Source organism: Cebus imitator, unplaced genomic scaffold (genome assembly GCF_001604975.1).
Source record: "Cebus imitator isolate Cc_AM_T3 unplaced genomic scaffold, Cebus_imitator-1.0 Scaffold572, whole genome shotgun sequence".
Lineage (NCBI taxonomy): Eukaryota > Metazoa > Chordata > Mammalia > Primates > Cebidae > Cebus > Cebus imitator.
In genome coordinates, this window is record NW_016107887.1 from 331642 (window position 1) to 356037 (window position 24396).

General features: G+C 38.5%; 1 protein-coding gene across 25 annotated transcripts in view; it reads left to right on the plus strand.

Annotated features, from left to right (window-relative positions):
• The window catches only part of CLASP1 (cytoplasmic linker associated protein 1), a 291806-nt gene that overhangs the window by 187491 nt on the left and 79919 nt on the right, over nt 1-24396 (plus strand). For 12 of the 25 annotated variants that reach the window (XM_037734054.1, XM_037734059.1, XM_037734061.1 and 9 more), the window contains exons 17-24: nt 1192-1359; nt 1977-2026; nt 2795-2965; nt 4786-4833; nt 5316-5339; nt 17198-17305; nt 19906-19932; nt 22150-22317. In XM_037734054.1, coding sequence (XP_037589982.1) covers nt 1192-1359; nt 1977-2026; nt 2795-2965; nt 4786-4833; nt 5316-5339; nt 17198-17305; nt 19906-19932; nt 22150-22317 — 764 coding nt within the window. The remainder of the gene's footprint in view (nt 1-1191; nt 1360-1976; nt 2027-2794; nt 2966-4785; nt 4834-5315; nt 5340-17197; nt 17306-19905; nt 19933-22149; nt 22318-24396) is intronic. The other 13 variants (XM_037734065.1, XM_017516067.2, XM_017516072.2 and 10 more) reach the window with 5 other exon arrangements.

Here is a 24396-nt window from a genome sequence, read left to right on the forward strand (position 1 = left end):
TCATTAAGCCATGTTGTGATCCAAAGCTGCTTTAATGCTTTACCATGACAAACCGTGGTCACAGGGAATTCGCTCCCTGCACTCACTTCTTTGCAAGCATCTGATGGTGCCTTGGTGTGAATCATATTAAGGGGAGTTGGATTGACCTAATGCTTGGGATTGTCACAGTGATCACTTGCTATTTCTGCCTCACAAGTGAGGTATTTGTGCCATTAGGACTGAGTTTTCTCCAATCATGTGGCCATGGCCTCTGTATTTGTTACCTCCTTAGGAATAATTTTGCCACTGTGACTGTAAATACCAGATGTTTGATAGTAAGACGTTCTTGTGCAGTACACAGATAACTACTGCCAATTTTGCATCTGTGATTTGTTTTAAGTTTTCTCATAGTTGACCAACTCTCCTAACTGATACATGCTAAAATCTAATTGTTTTAGCCTATAATGTTATGGTTTACTCAGCTGCATTAACACATCCTGATCTAGTACTTACTGCTCTTTGGCCGCCTTCACAGTTAAATTATATTTCACTTGTTTCTGAGCTTATTCTAACTCTGAAGTGTTTGTGACAATTTTTTCTTGGCTAGTTTCTAACAAAATAAGTGACATAATCGTTGCTAAAAACTATTATGAATGGATTCGTTAATGATCTATTTATGCTGTTTTTATCTTCGTATTGGACCCTCCCCACCCCTGGCCCATTTTTTCTTGGTCTTTAATCATAATGTGATAACGATTTCAAGTAGCTCTGGACATTTTAAAATTTTTCTTGTGTACATGTTACCTAAGGCAGTTTTAAATACCTTATATTAAGAGATGTGAAATTGTGTTTATAATAGCTGCCATTTTAATGAGCCTGTCCTGTGTTCTCAGTGTAGTCCTAGATGTTTAGCTCCACCTTCCCTAAGATTCCCCGATTTTGCAAGTTAGGCTCTGTAATTCCCATGTTATAAATGAGGCTGAGGTTGAGAGGGGGTAAGTGACTTGCCCACTGTCTGTAAGCCAGTAAAGTTGTGAGGCCAGGATTCGTACCAGGCCTCCTTTGCTCACCCTCTCCTTACACCATGGTGCTACTATCAGCAGCTAAACCGAGGCTTCCAGTCCTTGAAAATCTTCTGTGGTGTACTCCAGAGTTCAGCGAAAGACCTGCTAGGATCCTTGGATGAGACGGGATTTTGTGTGTTTCCTCTAGATGTTACTGGGGTTTCCACAGTCACTTCAGCAGAGAAGCAGAGCACTTATACCACACCTTGGAGTCCTCCTACCAGAAAGCCCTGCAGTCCCACCTGAAGAACTCAGACAGCATCGTGTCTCTGCCTCAGTCTGACCGCTCGTCTTCCAGCTCTCAAGAGAGTCTAAAGTAAGGGACTCAGCTTTGCTTGTCATTGGTGTGAGAATTTGTATTTAAAGGTTTGTTGCATGAAAACACAAATTCTAGCTATGTTTTTACATGTGTGCCTGTTATCATGCCCCCTTACTTCAGGTGGATCCTGGTGCAAAGTGAGGTACCACCAGGGAGTGATGGAGTGGTTAGAAATAGGTGGCTTTGTTCTCTGTCATACTGGTTTTCAGTTAAATTCATATGGCAGTCCTAGAATAAAGTTTTGTGAATTATAGAATAGTATGAACTAGACACACCAGTGCTTCAGAGAGTCTTCTCAGAGGGTGTAAGTGTGAGCCTGGAGACAAGTTTGGAAACGGAGGACATTCAAACTCTGGGATTTAATATATTATCGTCTTCACTCTGTGTTTCTAATTTCTGTCTGGAGTTACTGTTTCACTCTGTCTGAAAGGCAGTCCAAAATATATTGCTTAAAGCTTTGTTGGGAATCAGGGAGTTTATAATGTTGTGGTTCACATTGCCCAAAAAAATTCCGAAAACCCTGAAATAATTCTTCATTGTAATAATCTCCCGTTGTAGTTTGTATTAGTTCAGATAAAGTGCACGTAATAAACAGTATACGTCTTTATTTTCAGTCGGCCGCTGTCTGCCAAAAGAAGTCCTACTGGAAGTACCACGTCTAGAGGTGAGACTTACAGCCACGGAGAAGGCCTGTTATCGGCTCTGGTGGACTGCGTGCAGCTGTGAGAGTCTGCCTGGGCGCGGGAGGCTGGCGGCCTGCCCTCAGTTCCTTCCCGGGCTTGAAACTAGCCTGCTCTGCCCTGCCCTATCCAGCAGGGCAGACTCTGCTTTGTCAGGGCCACTCGCTGCTGAGGACAACATTTGACAGGGTGACTTAGGAGTGAAGCTCTGTGACCTTTTCTTCCCACCTCCCCTGCATGTTGACACTGCCACTAACGGTGCACCTCCTGTCTCTGATCTCTTGATGAGACAGTGAAGACATCTTGTGGCGTTTTGAGCAGCAGCAGCAGCAGCAGGGTGATGGTTAGTGGTGGGAGGGTGGTATGTTCCAGAAAGAGGAGGGCCCAGAGAGCGTGGCACAGTGACGTCTTTTCGTAAGGAAACACGCAAGATGTGAGCATTGTTTTTCTTATTTCACTTCTTCGTAGTAACCAGAAACATGGTCCATTTTTTTCTTTGGGGTTTATAGTCTTCAATTACAGGAAAACAAATGTAATCGATAACGTTACAGCTGAGGTCACGTTTGGTTTCCGTTGGCATTGCCTGAACTCTCTTCAGGGACCAGGAGAAATTGTTGGTCAGTTTTTTATGCTCCAACATTTGTTAAAACTTGGTATTTGTTTTCAGGAAAGCAAAACAACATCAAATTTTAGCAATGTGTTTTTAAAATTCTATGTAGTCCTTATTCATATTTCCTCTTTTATCACTAAAGGTTCTACAGTTAGTACCAAATCTGTGTCAACGACTGGGTCCCTTCAGCGATCTCGAAGTGACATTGATGTGAACGCAGCAGCCAGTGCCAAATCCAAAGTCTCCTCGTCTTCGGGAACAACGCCTTTCAGCTCCGCTGCGGCTTTGCCTCCAGGGTCATATGCATCCTTAGGTAACCATACCCGTCACCCTTTCCCTCCTGCTCTGCTATGTGAGAGATGACTCTTACCTCCTAGCAAAGTACAAAAACCCATGACTGAGGCAAGTCTCACGGTTGCAGGGCTTCTATTTAAATCTAAGTAGCTTTGTGCACTTGCTGCTGATTAGCCAGCCACCTTTGTTGAGTGTCCCTTTCTCTGGAGTGTCATTTGTTCTAGTGATGAGTGAGTACACAGTACACTCGTGCTTGGAGAGTGTGCAGGACTGAGCACATCCTTTCCTCAACTCTCTTCCTCCTCCTCCATGGCAAGCCCAGCCACCTCCCATATTGCCAAAGCTAAGTTTTTACCGCTCTGGCACTGGTGGGAGCAGAGCCAGCAGGTTCAGTGAGGGATTCACCAAAGGTAGTCATTGTAATTAGGTGTTTCTCAATTTGAGAATATAATCAGAGTTGGCAGGGGTAGGACTGGGTCGTGGGAATGCCAGGAGGAATCTGAAGGAATGTGATGAGCTCATGAATCAGCATAACCATGTCTGTACAAAAGAGTGTCGTCCTTCCATGTGTCACCTTGGGAGGAGCATGCCCTTACTCTGATGATTGCCCGAAAGAGGTTTTTAAAAATTACTTTCAAAACTTGTAATATATGACATAGTGATAGATCAGTTACTCCTATTTTTCAGCAGATGCTTAACACATACTGTTTGTCAGGCTGATTGTTTATTTTGTTTTATTTTTGTAAGAGCCAGGTCATTCAAAGCCGAAATCTAGGGACTTAGCTGGATTGGTTCTACTTTAGATTTTAAGGAAATGAATAAAATTTAAAGTTTCTGAAATATTGAGATAGAGTTACTCATGTAACTTTCAAACAAATTCCAGTCAGTTCTAAAACTAATATTCCGAAAATGTTTTGAACATTGGAAGCACAGTGAGCATATAGCACCCAGGGAAGATTTTAGGGTCTCCCATTTATTAGCTGTGTGACCTGGAGCAGGCCATGGAATCTGTAAGTCTATTTCCCAGACCTATAAATTACTTGCAATAATAGCCACCTAACTCATATATGAGACTAAATGAAATTATATAAAGATTCTTTATAAATGATTGTCCTGTAAAGTAGAAGAAGGTGTGATTGTGATAGGAACATTATTAATTTGAAAGATTGGTGTTCTGGAACATTTGCTCAGTCTTGTTTTTTCTGCGGAAATACTCATACACACATAATAAGTGAGAAGAAACTCATTAAGAACTCTCTTTTTAAATTGTTTTAACTATTGCAACATTATATAGGAGCGTAGTAACCATTGAGCAGAGGAGAAGTAACAGCTCTTACCTCCTATGCTGAATTGGTTCTTTTAATTTAGTTTTTCAGTACTTACCTGTTCTTTAGCATATAAGATCCACCTTTAGTATTTGTAATTAATATTTGTTTCATTGCTGGAAAAAGTGAGTAAACAGCCTTTAGAGTACTTAGTATCTGTGTTTTTCTGTCTGTATTTGGAGTGTTTAAAATGGATGGTATAGACTTCCCCCAGTGCTAATAAAAGCCCTCTTGTCTTTTGGTATGATAATACAGAGCTGACCCTTCAAAAGCACTGATGATAAGTTTTCAATCCAGTATTAACCTCATCAAAGAACAAGACTGGAGTATTCAAATTCTGTTTCCTGAGAATTCTACCTCAACTTTCCTTATTGTGTCCCAAAACAAAAACACGAAAAAATTGAAATATAACACAATCCTAGTGAGAATTTGTTACAATTGCTGCTTAGGTTGACACATGACATCTTTGCAAAAGTGGAGCTTTAAAGCTGATGATCCTTTTCCAAACTTCTAGAGTCCAGACACATGAGGGAAGACATGGAGTACATAGGCCTGGACTCAGGTACCATGCTCGACAGCTTTTGCTGCTGGACGTGTAGTTGGGATAGGCATTGCTAGAGCAAGCTTCTCTGAGCTTCTTACTTGCCTCTGCCCTTTAGGTGACTCTTTAGTATTTTAGTTTCTAATCCCTCCTCTCCGCCCTCTTCTGCTGGTATTTTTCCTCCAAGCAAAAGGAACTCTTAAGAAGATGAGAGTTGGCTAAAACAAAAATCTTTCTTTCAACTGTGGCACTACCCTGGGTTGCCCTTCTGTGTTTCATTTTCCAAAGGCAAAAAAACATTATGCTATGTTGAGCTAATTTCAATACACGGCACACTTACTTGCTTCAGACTCTGCTTTGCTGTTGAACTTGTTTCTCTTTTAATTTTGTTTTAAATTGTACTTTTGCTTTTTTAGTAGCTAATAACATTCGGCTTTTTAATTTTTTGAATGTTACTAACTGTTCCCTGTTATCCCTTCCCTTGTTTTTTAATTTGCTTAAAGATGGTACTACCACTAAAGCGGAGGGTAAGCGGTTTGTTTCTGTGATTGAGGTGTGTCTCACTTTCTCTGGTCCTCTGTTCTCACCGAGTGTTGCCCAGTACCCACATGTCCTCACCAAGGTCCCTGCATGAGATGTTGCACGCTGTTTCTCCTCCTCTCTTTTCATTCTGTCTCCATTGGGTTTTTGCCCTCCCTGTACCTGAGTTCTCCTTCCCTTTCTTGTTCAGTCTTTGTTCTTGTGTATTTTGGCACTGAAGTATGCTGTGCGTGGTTTTTAATGCCGAGTCCACACTCTGGAGAGGAGCATCCATGTCACACTGTGTGCTGCTGTCCTCATGGACTGCCTGTCTGGGGTTTTATTAGTCCTGAAGCACTGCCTTCGCTTTCGTTTCCTTCCTTTTGTGTTTTTGTGGGCCTCTCAGGATTTGCCTTTCCTGTTTTGAAAGTAAATTTCAATGTCAATTATTCAGACTAAAGGCTGGTAAACGTTTTCTAACAGGTAAATTAAAGAAATAAAAACAATATTTTTCTCTCCTCTGAAGGCACTACTGACTTATACCATGCTATTTTTTGTTTGTCTCACTGACACGTCTCATTCCTTCATTTACTCTCATTCATCCCCTTGTCAACCATGTATTAAATGCCTTCCATGTGCCATGTTCTGTACTACACACCGAGGATGTTGCAGTGGTCAAAGAAATAGGCATATTTAAATCCATTTTATTTTCTTTTTTATGTCATTCTCAAGAAGCTCTTTGAGGAGGAGGAGGAGGAGGAGGAAAAAAGGAAAAAAATAAATAAAAATTTAAAAAGAAGCTCTTTATGTTTTTGTATTACCTTTTGAATTTTAGACATAGTTGTTTTAGTCTGTTCAGGTCTTTGATAACTGCGTATAAGACGATATCATTCCTTTGCTAGGTAGAACACATGATAATGCTTTAAGTAATTGAAATTTAGATGAACCTTCTCTGCCTAAATAGAGGCTTGGACCCACCAACCCTCAGGATAATTACTTAACAATTGAGAACAACTAGTTCATTTTCATGTATTATTTTGTTGCCCTAAAGGACCAGCATGCAAAGTTGGCTGGGTTTAGCTTGATATGTGCAGCTCAGTTCTTTTAATCCATATGCTGCTTTCTAAGGGTCTCGTAAAGGAAAGTTGAGAATGGATTTATTTTTTTAAGATGAACATGGTCCCAAGATCAGTGTTTCTTAGATTTATTGCATCGTGAGAATTATCTAGATACTGAAAAAATAGTCTTAGGTCCTTCCCCCTGAAGACGCTGATTAAGTTTGGAATGAACCAGAGAATCTGAATTTCTAATAAGCCTCATTGGTGGTTCTTAGGGTCGGACAAGTTTGTAAAACAAAAAGTTTCCAAAATGAAAATATGGACAAGAAATCTCTGTCATGATGAGGATGTCATGGCTGATAGCAGAAGGCAGAGACTGGTGTGACTGAGAAGCTGGTTGATAATTTTTTTCATTTCTTAAGCTGACAGGAGTAATTTTATATTTCTCCTCCCCAGAGAAACAATCCCAAGTGCTTTCTCAGCCTTGCTGGGAAGGGAGGAGGGGAGTAGAAGAGAATAATGTAGATGAATGGGAAGCAAAGACATTACATGGGAAATTATATGTTTTTCCAAAATGCCCTGATTTCTATGCCTATATAACAGAATTGAAATCAGCCTGTTATTCCACCCAGCCCTAGAACTTTTTAACTTTTTTTTTCCCCCATCAGTTCCACAGTCCTGAGTAAGGTCAGAATTGCCCTCTAAGTTATTGTTCAGGAGACTAACTCTCTGGTTTTCCTCCTGCTGGGAGAAATTGTTTTTATGGAGGACTCAGGCCCTGACAATAGAGACCCTTGCAGAAGGAGCATAGGGAGTGTCCGTGTTTGTGTACTGGCACTGCCCAGGCTGTGGCAACACTGGCTAGTCAAAGCCTGGGGAAACCTGTGAGTTTGAACGCTTCTAGGCTGTTCTGCTGGTTTCAGCAGTGAGACTCCAAGAGCCGGTGCTGTTTAGAAAAGCTGCAGTGGTTTGTTAGGTAAAGTCGGAAGAAGATGTCACCTGGTACCTTTTCAATATGAGTTTTCCACCTGCATTTTGGGAACTATTATGGGCCTTTAAAAAATTTATTAATAAGTCTCTTAAATATTTTATAATCTAGCTTCTGAGACAAGAAGATTTTAAAACAGTTATATGCTCTAAATTAAAAATTTAGAGGGTGGGTTCAGTGACTCACGCCTGTAATCCTAGCACTTTGGGAGGATGAGGCGGGTGGGTCACTTGAGGTCAGGAGTTTGAGACCAGCCTGACCAACATGGTGAAACCCCATTTCTACTAAGAATACAAAAATTAGCCGGATATGGTGGCGTGTGCCTGTAGTCTCAGCTACTCAAAAGGCCGAGACAGGAGAATTGCTTGAGCCCAGGAGGCAGAGGTTGCAGTGAGTGGAGATCGCGCCACCACCGCACTCCAGCTAGGAAACAGAGCAAGACTCCATCTCAAAAAAAAAAAAAAAAAAAAAAAAAAAAAAAAAAAAAAAAAAAAAGAAAAGAAAAATTTAGGCAGTATGTTCGAGTTTACTGGCAATTTTATTACTATAGTAAACGAGAAAAATGCATATTCCTTAGGAGTTATTTATTGTACACCTCAAGGAATCCTAACATTTATGACTAATTAGAAAAATACTTTTTGTAAAGAACTAAAAACTAAACTTTTAGATGAAAGTTTATTTCTAGGTAATCTTTAGTATGTTATGTCTCAGTAATTTTGGAGATTCTTATGAGGGAAACAGTGTCTTTTATGTTGCACATGAGAAAGTTTATGATTAGATGTCATATGGTAAATGAATGCATTCTCGTACTTTTTTAAAAAGCTAGTATGCTTGGGAAAAGCATTCATATTTTTTCCCAAAATAAATAACTTTAAATGAAAAGTTGCAGTGCTTGAATGGCCTCTAGGACTGACAACCATTGTTTGTTCGGGGGAATAATCATGTTTATTAAGATGTAGTCAAAGGCCATATCAACTTTTGGCGATTTTAATTAAGATTACATAATAAATAAAAACTATATAGCCTTGTCTTCTCTTCAGGAAAAAGAACTTAGATTTTAGTACAGTTTTACTGGGAAATAAGACAAAAAATTATCCAAGACCTGTGAATTTTAGGTACTTGGCCTTTTTACACGATGGGAAAAGTCTGTATGTCTATGTATAGAAGTAAAAGAGTGTTAAGCTTCTTTTAAATTAGTCTTTTTTTATAAAGACAGAGACTCACCTGTCACCCAGGCTCTGGAGTGCAGTGGCACTATCACAGCTCACTGTACCTTTGACCTGCCAGGCTCAAGTGATTCTCCTGCCTCGGCTCCACACCCTGCCTGTCAGAGTAATAACTGGGACTGTAGGCATGCACCACCACACCTGCCTGGCTAAGTTTTTCATTTTTTGTGGAGATGGGGGTCTCTCTATGTTGCGTAGTGTGATCTCCTGGGCTTAAGTCATCTTCCTGCCTCAGCCTCCCAAACTGCTGGGATTACAGGTATAAGCCACCATGCCTAGCAGGAAGTTATTCTTTTGGGGACGATAGTTCTAGGTAGCGAAATTTAGAAATGATCAAGTTCTTCAGTTTGGTTCTATGAAAGATGCCAGTGTATGAGTGAAGACTGGTTTAATTATGCCCCCAAGCAATGAAATGTATGCCAAAATGTCACAGTGTGATAAGAATGGAGATTTGCTTTGAAGACCTTTTAATTTTACAATCTTTAATTTGGGAATTTGCTGAAAAATTTGAAACATGTAGGAAACAGAAAAACCCTAGTGACATGAAGTAGTGGTTTCTCAGCTGCCTAACAAGGAGATAGGGAAACCGTGCCTACAAACTATACTTGGTGCACAGGCTGAGTTTCTCGTTTTGGAGTCTTTTTTAGAAGGAATGGCAATGTGAGTGAAAAAGGATCCTTAGGAGCAGGATTAAAAAGTCGTGAGATGAGTCATCTTTATTCGATGAAAGTCAAAGACTGCGCTCCGCTTACAAGTCTTTGTTTGCCTCTGGGTCTGCCTTTGCTCTGGTTAAGTTTGTTTGTTGGTGCATCTCTTGTTCATCCTCCCTCCAAAATTCTTTTTGTTGTACTGTTCTTTACCTCTTTTTTTTTTCTTTTCCTGCTATTTGTGCTATTTTTTTCTTCTTTCACATTGATCTACTTGTCTGTCACTTAATAGATTATAATCCAGAACTAAAGCATATTTTTTACTGTTTGTTGCTTTATTTTTATTTATTTGTATTTTGAGATAGGGTCTCATCATCCAGAATAGAGTACAGTGGCACGATCATGGCCCACTGCAGCCTTGACTTCCTAGGCTCAAATGATATTCCCACCTCTGCTTTCCGAGTAGCTGGGACTACAGGTGTGCAACACCATGCCCTGCTAATTTTTTGTATTTTTTTGTAGAGATGGGGTTTCGCCATGTTGCCCAGGGTGGTCTTGAACTCCTGGACTCAAGTGATCCTCCTGCCTCGGCCTCCCAAAGTGCTGGGATTACAAGCATGAGCCACTGCACCCAGCCTGCTTGTTGCATTTATTGAGACTTTTCTCCCAAATTACCCCTGCACATTTAAAATCATCTTTTAAAAGCATACACAGGTACTCATAATAATATTGCCAAATAAATAGACTGAAAACAAAACAAAACAAAAGACATCTCTTCCTATAAGATATATACTTGAGTTTAACACAACTGAGTCCCTTTAAGCTGCATAGCTGTGTTCCCAAAGATGTAAGGAAATGTCCAAAACCGACAAGAGGATCACAGACTGGAGTGACAAGCTTGTACTGATTTTTAAGGCTGTCTCCGAGGGCTTAGTTATGGATGTGAATAACTAGCCACACAGATCACAAGACCTTGAGCTCGCCCAAGGTGAAAGTTGACAGTTGGCATTAAGCTAGCATTGACAAAGGCTATAAATCCATGACAAAGTAGACAAGTAAGAAAAACAAAACAAAAAAAAGAAAAAAAACCCTCTTTATCTTCAAGTTGACACGATGTCTGTCTTGACTGCCTTAGACAGAGGGGAAAAAAAAAACCCTAATCTTCCCTCATGATTTGTAACTAAGCTCTATACTCACACAAGTTGTGGTCTTAAATTTACGTCACCTGTGGTATTTGGAAAACTATAAGCTAATAAATTAAAGTACTTTGTGTTTATAGCCCCCAAGGTTTCCTGCCAGGAACAAACATTAAACTCCTACAGAGGAAACTGCTCTCTAATTCCTTAGGGTTCTTGCAGATGGAAATTAGATGGAAATTAGTGAAATAAGAGTTCATACTCTGAGTTACATCTATTATGAGTGAGAGGCAGCAGAGCAAAAAAAAATTAAAACAGAATGTACCCTTAAGGACTTAAGGATCTGTTACAAAATGTAAAATAACTAAAGTGTCTAAAAGAAATAAGAAATTCACATTTTTTGAGGGATATGTATAATCGAGGAGCCAGAATAAGCCTCCCAATTGAGAATACATTACTTTTCTAGAATAAAAGCAGTGAATCCACACAGCTTCAAACCTAAGCATGGCAGGAGCCCTGGTATGTGAGGGCCAATGCTGGCCGTCACCCTGAGGCTTTTGGCTAAACCCTGGGGTCCTTGGGCATATTTGATGTGGTGATTGTGCAGGACATAAAGGACAGACACCCAAACCCGTCTAAGGCCTGCATTGTCACTGGCGAACAAAAAACATTAACTTTATTAAACTGAAAAGAACAACAGAGAAATTTGCCCATCTTATCTCTGGTAACTGGTTAGAGGGGAAAAGTAACCTCCCTTGAGAATGTGCAACCAAAATCTTGATCCAGGTTTCTGGTCAGAATTTATGTTACCTTTGTGGTCTGAAAAACTCAAATAGGTAAATCATTTTAAATTGGTTGTAGATTACTCGTGTCCACAGGACACAAACAAAATCAGGAATCCTCTTTGGAGTAATTCAGCTTTAATCTAGGTCTTAATGAATTCCCATACATTTCCAAGAAAAATGATCATTTCATTGTCTTAACCGTTAAAGAAATAAAGTGAAATTTTAGAAAGGGAATAAGAAGCTATCAAGAATGACCAAGCAGGTTTTGAAAAAGAACAACTGGAACTTCTAGAAATGAAAATGAAAATAAGAAATTATTAAAATAAACAACTCGTTGGGCATAGTGGTTCACACCTATAATCTTAGTAATTTTGGAGGCCGAGGCGGGAGGATCACTTGAGCCTAGTAGTTGAGCCTAGGCTATAGTGAGACCCCTATCTCTACCCAAAAAAAAAAAAAAAAAAATTTTAAAGTTAGCCAAGCATGGTGGTACACTCCTGTAACCCCAGATACTTGTGGGACTGGGTCAGGAGGATCACTTGAGCACAGAAAGTTGAGGCTGCAGTGAGCCATGATGAGACCACTGTACTCCAGTCTAGACAACAGAGCAAGACCCTGTCTGAAAAAAGTAAAAACTACATGGGTAAATTGAGCAGTAGAATCAGTGTAACTGAAAAGAGAACTCATGAATTAAGAAAGCTAGGAAGAAATTATCCAGACTATAGTATAGAGTTAGAGACTATGACAGAATTATTAAGTTACATGGAAGATAAAGAAATTTAATATGTCTAATGGGAATTTAAGAAGAGGGAGAATGAGGCAGAGACAATATTTGAAGATATGATGGTTGGGAATTTTTCATAATTGTTGAAAGACACTAAAGCCGGGCATGGTAGCTCATGCCAGTAATCTCACCACTTTGGGAGGCCAGGGTGGGTGGATCACTTAAGGCCAGGAGTTTGAGACCAGCCTGGCCCAACACGGTGAAACCCCATTTCTACTTATAATACCAAAATTAGCTGGGCGTGGTGGCTTGCACCTGTAGTCCCAGCTACTTGGAAGGCTGAGGCACAATAATTGCTTGAACCCAGGAGGTGGAGGTTGCAATGAACCGAGATCACACCACCACTGCACTCCAGCCTNAAAAAAAAAAAAAAAAAAAAGGCACTGAAGCACAGATTGAAGAAACCCAGTTAATTCCAAGTAAGACAAAAAGAAAAAATATCCATAGTTAAACATATCATAGTAAGGCCAGGTGCAGCCTGGGCAACATAGTGAGACCTCATCTCTACAGAAAATTTAAAAATTAGTTTGGTGTGGTGACGTGCACCTGTAGTCCCAGCTGCTCCTAGCTACTGGAAGGCTAAGGTGGACAGCTTGAACCTGGGAGGTAAGACACCAGTGAGCTATGATCGCACCATTCCACTCCAGCCTAGGCTGCAGAGCTAGACTCTGTCTCAGAAAATAATAATGATTTTCCCCTTCCATGACCTCGTGGAAGCTATGGTTTCTCTTTTTCTATTTTTTTCACCTTTTTCTTTCTCTCTGCCTAAATAAATTACTCTCTGCAAAACTCAAAAATAATAATATTACTTTTTAAAAATTAAGGTAATAGGATAAATCTATGAAAGCTTTGTTAACAATTCAAAAACAGATTGTACAAGTTTCAAGAAAACCCAAACCTGTTTTTCAAAGAAACAAGCAATGTGAATAGTTTTAAGACTGCTCATTAAACAATTTGAATCTAGCTAAAAGTTTGTTGCCCTATTCCCACCCTGCCAAAATAAACCTAATTAAAATGGAAAAGATATACGCCCAAATTCCTGCCATGCTCAGATGGTTCCACACACAAGTTGTATCAAACACGGGATAATTGCATTGTCAGTTTATCAGTAGAGGTGCAAAAAAATATTGAAAACATTAGGTCATTCCAATCTTACGTAAACTCAGAGAATAGGTAAAGAGGTAATACTTTCCTTGCTGGTTTTATGAGCTAGTACGACCAGAGGACAATACAAACACTGTGTATGTGGGTGTGTATGTCATGACCATGTAGGTTTAGCCCAGGTTTAATTTTTCTTTTTTTGAAACAGAGTCTCACTCTGTCACCTAGGCTAGAGTACAATGGCACGATCTCAGCTCACTGCAACCTTTGCCTCCTGGGTTCAAGTAATTCTTGTGCCTCAGCCTTACAAGTAGCTGGTATTACAGGTCTATGCCACCATGCCTGACTAATTTTTTGAATTTTTTGTAGAGGCAGGGTTTCACCATGTTAGCCAGGCTGGTCTCGAACTCCTGTCTTCAAGGGATCTGTCCACCTCAGCCTCCCAAAGTGCTGGAATTATAGCCATGAGCCACTGTACCCGGCCCAATATTTTAAAATTGCTTAATGTTTACTTTCAGGAGAAAACCCGTCTTATCTCAAAAGATGTAGACAAAACATCAAAAACTTTACAGTAAAGCTTCTTAACAACTAGGCACAGAAATGAATTTTCTTTTTTCTTTCTTTCTTTCTTTCTTTCTTTCTTTCTTTCTTTTCTTTCTTTTCTTTCTTTTCTTTCTTTCTTCTTTTTTTTTTTGGAGATGGAGTTCCACTCTTTTCCCCAGGCTGGAGCACAGTGCTGTGATCTCAGCTCGCTGCAACCTCCACCTCCCAGGTTCAAGAGATTGTCCTGTCTCAGCCTTCTGAGTAGCTGAGATTACAGGTGTGCACCACCACGCCCTGCTTATTTTTGTATTTTTAGTAGAGATGGGGTTTCGCCATGTTGTCCAGGCCAGTCTTGACCTCTCTGGACCTCAGGTGATCTGCTCATCTTGACCTGCCAAAGTGCTGGGATTGCAAGCAAGAGCCGCTGCGCCTGGCTGACTTTTCTTAACCTGTTGGCAAATTATACTTTCTATGAAGTTTCAGAAATTCTTTTTTTTTTTTTTTTAGACGGAGTTTCACTCATGTTACCCAGGCTGGAGTGTAATGGCGCGATCTCGGCTCACCGCAACCTCCGCCTCCTGGGTTCAGGCAATTCTCCTGCCTCAGCCTCCTGAGTAGCTGGGATTACAGGCACGCACCACCATGCCCAGCTAATTTTTTGTCTTTTTGGTAGAGACGGGGTTTCACCATGTTGACCAGGATGGTCTCGATCTCTTGACCTCGTGATCCACCCGCCTCGGCCTCCCAAAGTGCTGGGATTACAGGCTTGAGCCACCGTGCCCGGCCCAGAAATTCTTTTTAAAAATCTTGTTTGAGTCAACAGTACTCAACCTCACTGCTTCTATTTAGCATTGTATTACATGACCAAGACAGCACAATAAAGGCAAAGAAGTAAAAGTGAATTGGGGGAAATAAGTTAATGAGTTATTTGTGAATCTTATTCTATTTAGATAACCCCAAATCTGTGTACAAGTTAGTAGAATTAATAAAAGTGTAGCAGATTCTAGTGCGTTAAGATCAAAATATCACGATCCCATTCTTATCTGCCAAGAACAGAAAATAAAACTTAATAAAATATATATAATAAAAGTAAAGCAACTCTGAATAAGTCTATAAAAATAGAGTAAGACCTTTGAAAAAAATGATCAAACTTTATCAAAAGATATTTAAAAAGTTAAATAAACATAAGATTATAATAAGAAGACCAATATTATAAAGCTTTTCCCCTTAACCCAGAATTTCACATAATGCCAGCCAACATTTCAACAGGTGTTGTTATTGTGTCTGTGCATGCATATAGAAGAAAGCAAAGGGCTTAGGAAAAGGTGAATTTACTTGTCCTGCCACTTTAGCGAGTTGTCTTTTTTAAAAAAAGCTGATCACAGGCCGAGTGCAGTTTTTTCCACCTCTAATCCCAGCACTTCCGGAGGCCAGGGTGGGCAGATCACTTGAAGTCAGGAGTTGGAGACCAGCCTGGCCAACATGACCAAATCTCATCTCTACTAAAAATAGAAAAATTAGCCAGGTGTGGTGGCCCACGCCTGTAATCCCAGCTACTTGGGAGGCTGAGGCAGTAGAATTGCTTGAACCTGGGAGGTGGAGGTTTCAGTGAGCTGAAATCACACACCACTGCGCTCCAGCCTGATGACAAAAAGAGACACCGCCTCATAAATAAATTAATTAATTAATAAAAAGCTAATCACAGTATTATGATGTTGCATAGGTATGGGCACATTGACTAGTGGGACAGACTGGGCTGAGAAACCCAGACACACATAAGTGCTTCTCAATAAACAGTGAGTGAAGGTGGCATTTTAATCAGTAAGGAAAGTGTTAAGTAAATTTATTTGAACATTGGTTAGTCATATGGAGAAAATAATGTGTATCCGTTCTTTATCTGTACATGAGTAATTTTACAAATAAAATGTTAGTAAAACAGTTAAGCTTTAGGAAATATATACCCTGTGTTACAATTTAAAAACTTTTAAAATATGTAAAACAAAACCACATATTGGTTGTGAAAACGTTTATTTACCAAAAAAACACAAGAGAATGCTGAACACTGGGTTTAGGATCATGTAACCCAATGTTGGGGAAAAGTAGAGGGTTAGCAAAGAGAATTTTTATTTTTTAAGCTGAATGAATATAAATGTTCATTTAAAAATCTTTCTGTGACCTAAATATTTTATCATAAAATTAAGAATTTAAATTCGGTTGTTTTTTCATGTTCACTTTGCCTTTGTGACTGCCTTAATTTAGCTTGGTGACTTCCTTAGGAAAATCAAAGGTCATCACTCATAGACTTGCCAGCCAGCCAGGCACAAGTATCTAGACCAGTAGTGTCACGTTGCACAAATTAATTCATTTCCCTGTTTCTTGGTTACCTCACCTGTTAAATGGGAGTAATTACTTTATATGCTGTGAGGATTCTGAGTTGACTCATACATAGTTGTTAGTAAATGGTATAGCTTTTCACTTCTGTATAGATTCTTAGAGTTTGTAAACAAGTTTTTTCTTAAACTGTTATTAGAAGTCATTGATTCTTAACTAATTTTAGTATTTTTTAAATGCCAGCTTTCTTTCATTGCTCTTTGTCTTCCTTTCTTGAACGTTTTTCAAGCTTTAGGATTTGTTTTCTGCATTACTTCTCTGTAAGCTTTGTCGCTTGTGGGGGTGGAGGTGATTCTGAACAATATAACAAGCCAGTGGGAGCTCGAATTGGTTTGTGCTATCCTCATTGAGTTGTGGCTGGGGGTGCATTTTGTGCTCTCTTGAAACCAAAACGGTCCTTTTAAAAAAAAAAGTTTAATCACTATTCATACTAGTCTGATCACCAGTGATTTTGTGTTTCTGAATTCATTTTTATTTTTATGGCTTCATGGTTCAATAATTGGCGTAATTTTTCTGTAACTGCCTACAGTATCGAATTGTCTTTAGGCCATCGTTTCTCTAGGCACTCCTAATATTGATTCTTTTCAGCTATATCACTTTAGCTTTATCTTTTCTTTATCTTAGAAACTTACATACATGCTTTAAAAATAGAAGTTTAATGCTACATGTCAAAAGCACATTTATTCACTGGGGAGCTATAGCTTTTTGATGGCTGAGTTCAGAAGGTAGACTTTTTTGTTTGGGTTTTTTTGTTTTTTGTTTTGCATTACTCTTATTTTCTATAATTTTTCATTTTTTACAGTGACAGCTAATATTTTCTGTTTTTGGAAATTTGTCAGCTTCATAGACAAAAAAGAAAATTTAATCTGGAAAAAATTATGGGAAATATCCTCAAATGGATATCACTTCCTTGCCTGAAAGATAACATACTAAAATAGTTGAAACCTAAACAGCTGCAAGTCCATGGTGCCATCTCAGGAGTTCCTCCTGTGTTCATAGAACAGCTGTGTGTAGCTCATATGCACATGTGTGCGTGCACACACAGGGAGACATGGCAGACCTCGTGTGGAGGATCTGCTCACAGAAGCTGTTGCTCCCCATGTCATTGGCCGGTCAGTGCCCCTCTTTCGGGGTGTGGGTTTTTTTCTTGAGTAGGTGACACTTACTAGAAATGTTGTGAAAACACTGTTTTTGCTATGTTCTCCAGGTCGGATCCGCACAAGACGGCAAAGCTCTGGGAGTGCCACCAACGTCGCCTCTACACCTTCTGATAACCGGGGCCGCAGTCGCGCTAAAGTGGTTTCACAGTCCCAGCGTAAGAAACATAATTTATGCTGTTGCTTACCTCAGATTTATTCAACAGCCCATTCTGCAGTTGAACATTTTACAATCTTTGTATTGACTTAAGAGGGAAAAACACATTTTTGTGGCTCGAAGTTACTGTGAGTAATCTTACTGTTTGTTGGGTAAGCTTAAAAAATGGAACATTCCAGGCATACATTTGTCTCCTTTCCAGGTGACTTACGTTTTATACTGTTAAGCATTAAACATTAAAATGTAGTTTTTGTCCCTCCTTTGAAGCCTGTCAAATTGTAACTTACCTGTTCTGTGACCCATTTTTGCATTGATAAGGAATCTTTCTGATGTAATTTTAGAATAGAACCTGGGCAGAAAACTATTAATGCTATGTTCTTTCCAGTGGTAAATAAGTAAATCCATTAAAAGCTCTCCCCCTTTAACTCTGTGCTCTAACATTTGCAGCCCGCACCTCTCTTCCTGCCGTGTGGGCCCTTGCTTTGCCTAGCTGCCCTGCTTCCATGATCACGTCTCTGTATATGTGAAGTCAGTTGGTTTGTTAGCTTCAGCCATGAAAACAGCCACAGCTGGAATGAATTTATTCCGGTCACTCTTCAGATCCGCCCTTGGTGTCTCACTTTCCAGCCACACATAAACTTTGAGGGGCCCCGCTTCCTCTCTATGCATGTTGAGCAGAGCTGGGTAGCAGAGTGCCCCTGGGCAAGGTGAGCATGGGTAGGAAGAGTCTTCCTGTCCCCAGGAGCTGCATGTGATCCCACAGCACAGCACTCACTAGCCGATGTTTGTCTGCCTCTTTTGTGGCCCAAGGAACTATTTGTCTTTGGTGGACAGTGCTCCATCGGCACCAAACTTAGGAGTTCTCTTAATATAGAGAATGCCTTGCTCAACAACTTCTGAATTTAAATTTTTTTCCCTTTGATAACCGTAGTCCTCATGTTATATCACTTCTGCAAGGAAAGCAGGTCAGTTATATTGCTGCCTTTGGTGAGGCTGCAGAACCTCCCTGTGGCTAGGTTGTATTGTGTAGTATGGTATACTACAAGCGCGGGCTTCAGTATCAGACAAAACTGGGTTTGCATTGTGGCTACAGTGTGATGTTGGGCGAGTCATTTAACCTTTGTGAGCTGTTGTTTCATTGTCTGTGAATTGAGTGATAACAATTCCTACCCTCATGGGGCTTTCAGGAGGATTTAATGAGAATTAGGAGCCTAGCATGTGATACACAGTAAATGGAAGCAAGCTTTATAGTCATAATGTCAGGTCAGCAGACTCCTGTCCTAGCTGAGGTTGCGCCTTCTTGATACCTGTCTACTTCAGTAGGTTTAGAAAAGAAGGCTAGGAATGGATTTGAGGGTACATTGAGAGTCCATTAAGACCAAGAATGCCCTGCTTACTGTACAACTTAACCCGGATTTTCATTCAGATCCAGGGTGCAGGTGTAGCCCAGAAGCTTCTATCTTGGGAACAGCTTCCTGGCTCTGGTTATTCTGTTGAACACTAGTGATGCCTGGAGGCACAAAAGGGTACATATGGGTCAAATTTCACTGCAAAGGAATTCTCAACAAAAAGTATTCAAATCTCAGAATATAGGTCGATATAATGAAATTAAGCCAAATAAAAAATATCAAAGCTTTTAATTGTGCAGTATTATTTCCCTCTGTGGAGGTTTAGGGTTGAACAGTATTTTACATGCTTCTTTCTAGTGCTGTTTATCAGCATTGGGCTCTTTAGGGTTCCCTGGCCTAGCTGGGTCAATGCTGTAGTTTTCTCTCCATATTGCAGGTTTTAGGAATGGCATACATTACCTCTGCTTGGCAGGTGGTGAAGATTACAGTTCCTTCTCTACTAGTGGTTAGGGTGATAATAGAGCTTTGGTTTTTCAGTCTTATACTGTACCTAGCCTTGGGGCTCCACTTTTAAAACTCCCCAGTTTTACTTTACTTACCAAATCATACTCAGGAAGAGAGACCACACTAGGCAGTTATGAAGCCTACATGTTAAGCTTATGCATATAAGTTAAATAATTTTAAAATTATTTTAATAAGTGGTAAATATAAGCATATGTATCACAAATGTAGATATACTAGTATTCATAGTTCTGATTTAATACTAAGTGGGCTTCATTAATATTAGATTTAAGGTCCTTAATAATTGGCATATTTTAAATATTTGAGGTTTATAGGAAGTCAGGACAGTCAGGTGGAAGTAGCTAACAGCAGTTTCTTTCAGCTAATTGATGTTTATTGAGCATTTACTATGTGGTAAGCAGTTTTGAAGATGGTAGTGATACACAGATGAGTAAGTTACAGTCACTTTCCTCAGGTTGCTTAAAGCAAGAGAACAGATGTGAGTCTGGCATATTGTAGGTTTGAAAGTATTTTATGAACAGACCTGAAAATAAATGCTAATGTAGAATGACAAAGATAAAATAAACATAAGTACAAAAATAGGAAGAAATTCTAGGAAATGGATTAGCTATTTTGCTAATGTATTTGTGAACAAACACCTTTGTGTTGTGTTGCATGCTGACCTTCTGTATTGTGTTATTGTCTTTTAATCCACTTTTTGCCTGTCCTTTGGTCTGCTCTCATAATCAAGGATCCAGATCTGCTAATCCTGCTGGTGGTAAGCCATTTCTCTTGCCTTTTTTTTTTTTTTTTTGCATTCTCCCTCACCCCATGTTCCTTGCACAATATTAATTTCTGTCTTTATTGTAAGCTTAGTTAATCTTTCTGCATTTTTCTTTGTGTTCAAATTCTAGAGTTTGAAATGGATTTCTTTTCCCTTTATACATAGTTTAATAGTTTATTAGTAGCTCAAATTTTATGGGTAAAATTAATTGGTCCTGAGACAAATTATTCATGGTAGTGTATATTATTGGTTTTTATAATGGTTTTTCACTTTAATTTGTAGTTAAATCATTATAAACCATTAATTTTTATATTTACCTAAGTGGTTCAGTTGAATGATGGTTGTTTTGATTTATATAATATGTATTTTTAAATAATATATATTTAAAATAAACACACATATAAATTTATAGCTAACTGTTGCTTCAAATACTTTCTTCCCCTGGGTCATTCTAGTCTACTACATAATAATGTATACTTGACATTTTAGAATTTTATTGCCTACTCTACTTAGGGAGATTATCAATGCAAATGACTGCCATTTGAATGTGTTGGTATGATGCTTAAAATTTTGTTGTTTTCTCTGAGTGAGAATTGTGCCCCACAAGCAATGGTAATATATGTATCTAGCTACTTAACTATTAATAAAAATTATCAGTCATATTATTAGTTTTTAATTTCCAGTTTTATTGCATACTTTTCAAAGAATATGGTCCATGTTATTTCTACTTCTGTAGATTTTTTTTGAGATTTGCTTTGAGGCTTAATACACAATTTTTTTTTTTTAATATTCACGTATGGAAAGGTAAAAAGAATGTGTATTCTATTTGTTGGGATATATATCTGCATGTGGGAAGTGTGTGTTTTTATACATATGTATACACACACAGGCACAATTTTCATTGCTCTGTCAATTTCTATGAGGTATATAGTTTTTCAATAATTATTAGCCTTTCCATGAGGTCTTTTGGTAAGTATGGCTTTTTCCATTTTTCCCTATACTTTTATCATTTTTTAGTTTTATATTTCTTTTTATTTTTTTAAGGCTTTAGTGCAGGAAGTTTTATATTTCAAAACTATGTTGTTTGGAGCATAAAGGTTTGTGATTATTATATCTTCATGGACAATTATTCTTTCATAAATATTAAATATCCTTCTTTGTCCTTTTTAAATGCTGCGTTTTATTTGATTTGTTTTTGTTTGTGGTGTATTGTTTGACTCTTAGAAATACCAGACAGCTGAATTTCATTTTCTTTTACTTTACATTTTCTCTTTCTTTCTTTCTTTCTTTCTTCTTTTTTTTTTTAGAGATAGGGTCTTGCTCTGTATTGCCCAGTCTGGAGTGCAGTGGTGTGATCACGACTTGCTTCAGCCTTGACCTCCTGGGCTCAAGTGATCCTCCCACGTCAGTCTCCCTAGTAGCTGGGACTACAGGCATATGCCAGCATGCCTGGCAAATTTTTTAAATTTTTGGAGAAATGGAGTCTCCCTCTTGTTGCCCACACTGGTCTCAAACTCCTGGGCTCAAGTGATCCTCCCACCTTGGCCTCCCAAAGTGCTGGGACTACAGACATAAGCCAGCAGTCCAGGCTTGTTTTAATCTTTTTTAAATCGATGAATTTAATCCAGCCACATTTATTATGATTAATATACTTGAACGTCCTACTATCTTATTTTGTGATTTTTATTTACCAGATTTCTAGTTATTTTATCCCCCACCCCCTTTTCTATTATTTGTCAGATGAATAGATTTTTCATGGATCCATTTTCTGTAACTAATGCTTAAGAAAATTGTTATAGTTCTACTTCTGCTCTTCTAGCAATGACATTTAAAATTTTTAACATAATGAGCTCTTACAGAATACAAAAAAAAAACACAACAAGAATAAACACCTTGTGGTATTTGTAGGTATTTACTGTGGAACAAGGAGGCTATTGTTGGTACTTAGCCTGCTGTTTTGAATCAGAAATCTTGTAGTTATTTTTGTAGAATTCTACCAGTAATTCTTCTAAGTATATTCTTTTATGATATTCAATAGTCTTTATGTTCCTACATTTAAAAAAAATTGCTACCACCACCAAATGAAGATTTATTTTTATATAAAATTACGTATTTTATCCAAATTTATGTGTAAAAACTGGCTTTTGAAAGTTTCATAATTCATTTCTACATTTATATCTTTTATTCATTGTTATTTTGCTTCACTTTTAGCCGGCAGCCGGTCAAGTTCTCCAGGAAAATTGTTGGGAAGTAGTTATGGTGGACTTGCTGGGGGCTCCTCACGAGGCCCACCTGTGACACCATCTTCAGAAAAGCGAAGCAAGATTCCCAGGAGCCAGGGATGTAGCCGGGAAACAAGTCCAAACCGAATAGGATTAGGTAAGGATTCTCAAAGGTCTTAGAATACCATTTCCAACTTGGTCATAGTTTTTATTATAACCTAATGACTGTGTCTAATATAGGAAATAGAGATCTGTTTTTTGAACTGAGGATGTCACTTTGCCTGGCTATACAAATTATGGCATATTGAGGTTTCAGTTAGAAAAATGTGTGGGACTTAACCATTCAAATTTATGGGAAGGAATTATGTCATTGTAGGCTTTTGTGTTTTGCAGTCATTGTATAAAGCATTGGAATTGGGGAATAGAGGGTGTTTCCCTCACATTTAGAAGCAGTGTTGCTTTTCATTTTCCTTTTACTGATTAGCACTAAATAAACATTAATCTATATGAATTTTCAAAAACAACATTTAGGGTCTACATTTGTTTTAATTCTGATCTTCTCTAATCCAACTGGTGAAACTTATGGTTAAAAACATGTATAGTTACTTTTGACATAGATTTGTTTAAGCATGAAAGCTAGGAATTGATTAAAATCAATATGTATTTATTTTTGCGTTAGTTTTTTTTGTAATAGCATGTAGGATCATGTGACTTACTCTCAGCAGCTTAAATATCTTTTAATCCATTAACATCTAATTCATATACTACTTTTTAATATAAAATTTAGAAATCTTTGTGATATAATACAAAAAATCTAAGTTCATTCTCTTTATGACTTATCCACTTTCTAAGGGTAAAATGTATTAATATAAAATCAGATTACTATATTCTTAAATTGTGTTGGCTTAACTTTCTCATTTATTCATTCATCTCATCAACAGTATTACAGTGATGTATAAGGCACTTTGTTAGACCTGAGAATTAGAAGATACAAAAGATAGATTTAGATTCTGACTTCAAAGAGCTTGACATCTATTGAGGAGAGGTGGAAATTTAAGACGGTATGACAAATACTATGACAGAGTGCTTTGGCACCATAAAGAAAGGAGTGTCTTAGACCCTTGGCCACTCCAGATTTCCGGCTAGGGGAGGCTGCCCAGAATAGGTTCTGTTTTCATTAAGTACAAGGTGGAATTGGTCCTGGTGGGGAGATGAGGGGAAAGGTGTTCTAGAGGAGAGAGAAGCATTTGCAGAAGCAGTCAGGCAAAAGGCAGCCACAGGTAATTCATTTAGCTACTGTACAGAAAGTCAGAGTCACTTGAGTGGGAGTTGAGGGCAAAGAGACTGGTAGAGTCCAGTTGAGTCTTTGAAGGCCACCTTAGCTACCAGAAGGCAGGAGTGGATATTTAAGAATGGGAAAGATTTGATTTGAACTCCTATTTCCAAAGCAAGCAGAAAATATTTGGTGGTTTTCTTAATTCTTTATGATGCCAACTTTTTATTGGCATCGCGTAGTGTGGTCTCTGAGCTGACAAGTCATTTGGGTGTTGATGTGGATATAACCATAGAAAAGATTACAGCTGGAATCTCTGAATATTATGGCTGATTTGTGTTTGGAAAATGCATTTGATTTCAAATGTAGGTGTTAGGTTTCAGCTGTCTTTTTTCATAGTTAATTGTTTAATTTTATAGGATGTCTGTTTTCAGTTCATGTTAGTTTTATACATTTAAAGATTCTTTTCTGTTTTGGGATTTTCTTTTTATATTATTAAAGATGCCATTTTAATCTTCTTGAAATTGGGAAATAACCCAACTTCATTTATCTAACGTAATTCTAATGTGCTCCATGGTTTTCACTAAGAAGTTAGTGTTGTGTGTAGTTGAAAAGACAACATTTCATACATTTTTAAAACGGGTATTATGGAACATCAGTAGGAACTGAAGAAAAGCTGATTCCCTTATTTGAACATTATTTGAAGTAACTTATTTCCCTGGTGCTAATTTCCTTTACTTATGTGTAGATTAGTTATGTGTAGAGCTTTGAGGTCATACATATGGTCCAGATTAAAGAAGATATTTTATTTAAATTTCTACACATTGTGAGAATATATTCACAAAAAGAAATAAATATTAATATAGCCAGGCATGGTGGCACATGCCTGTAATCCCAGCTACTTGGGAAGCTGAGGCAGGAGAATCACTTGAACTCTTGGAGGTGGAGGTTGCAGTGAGCCAA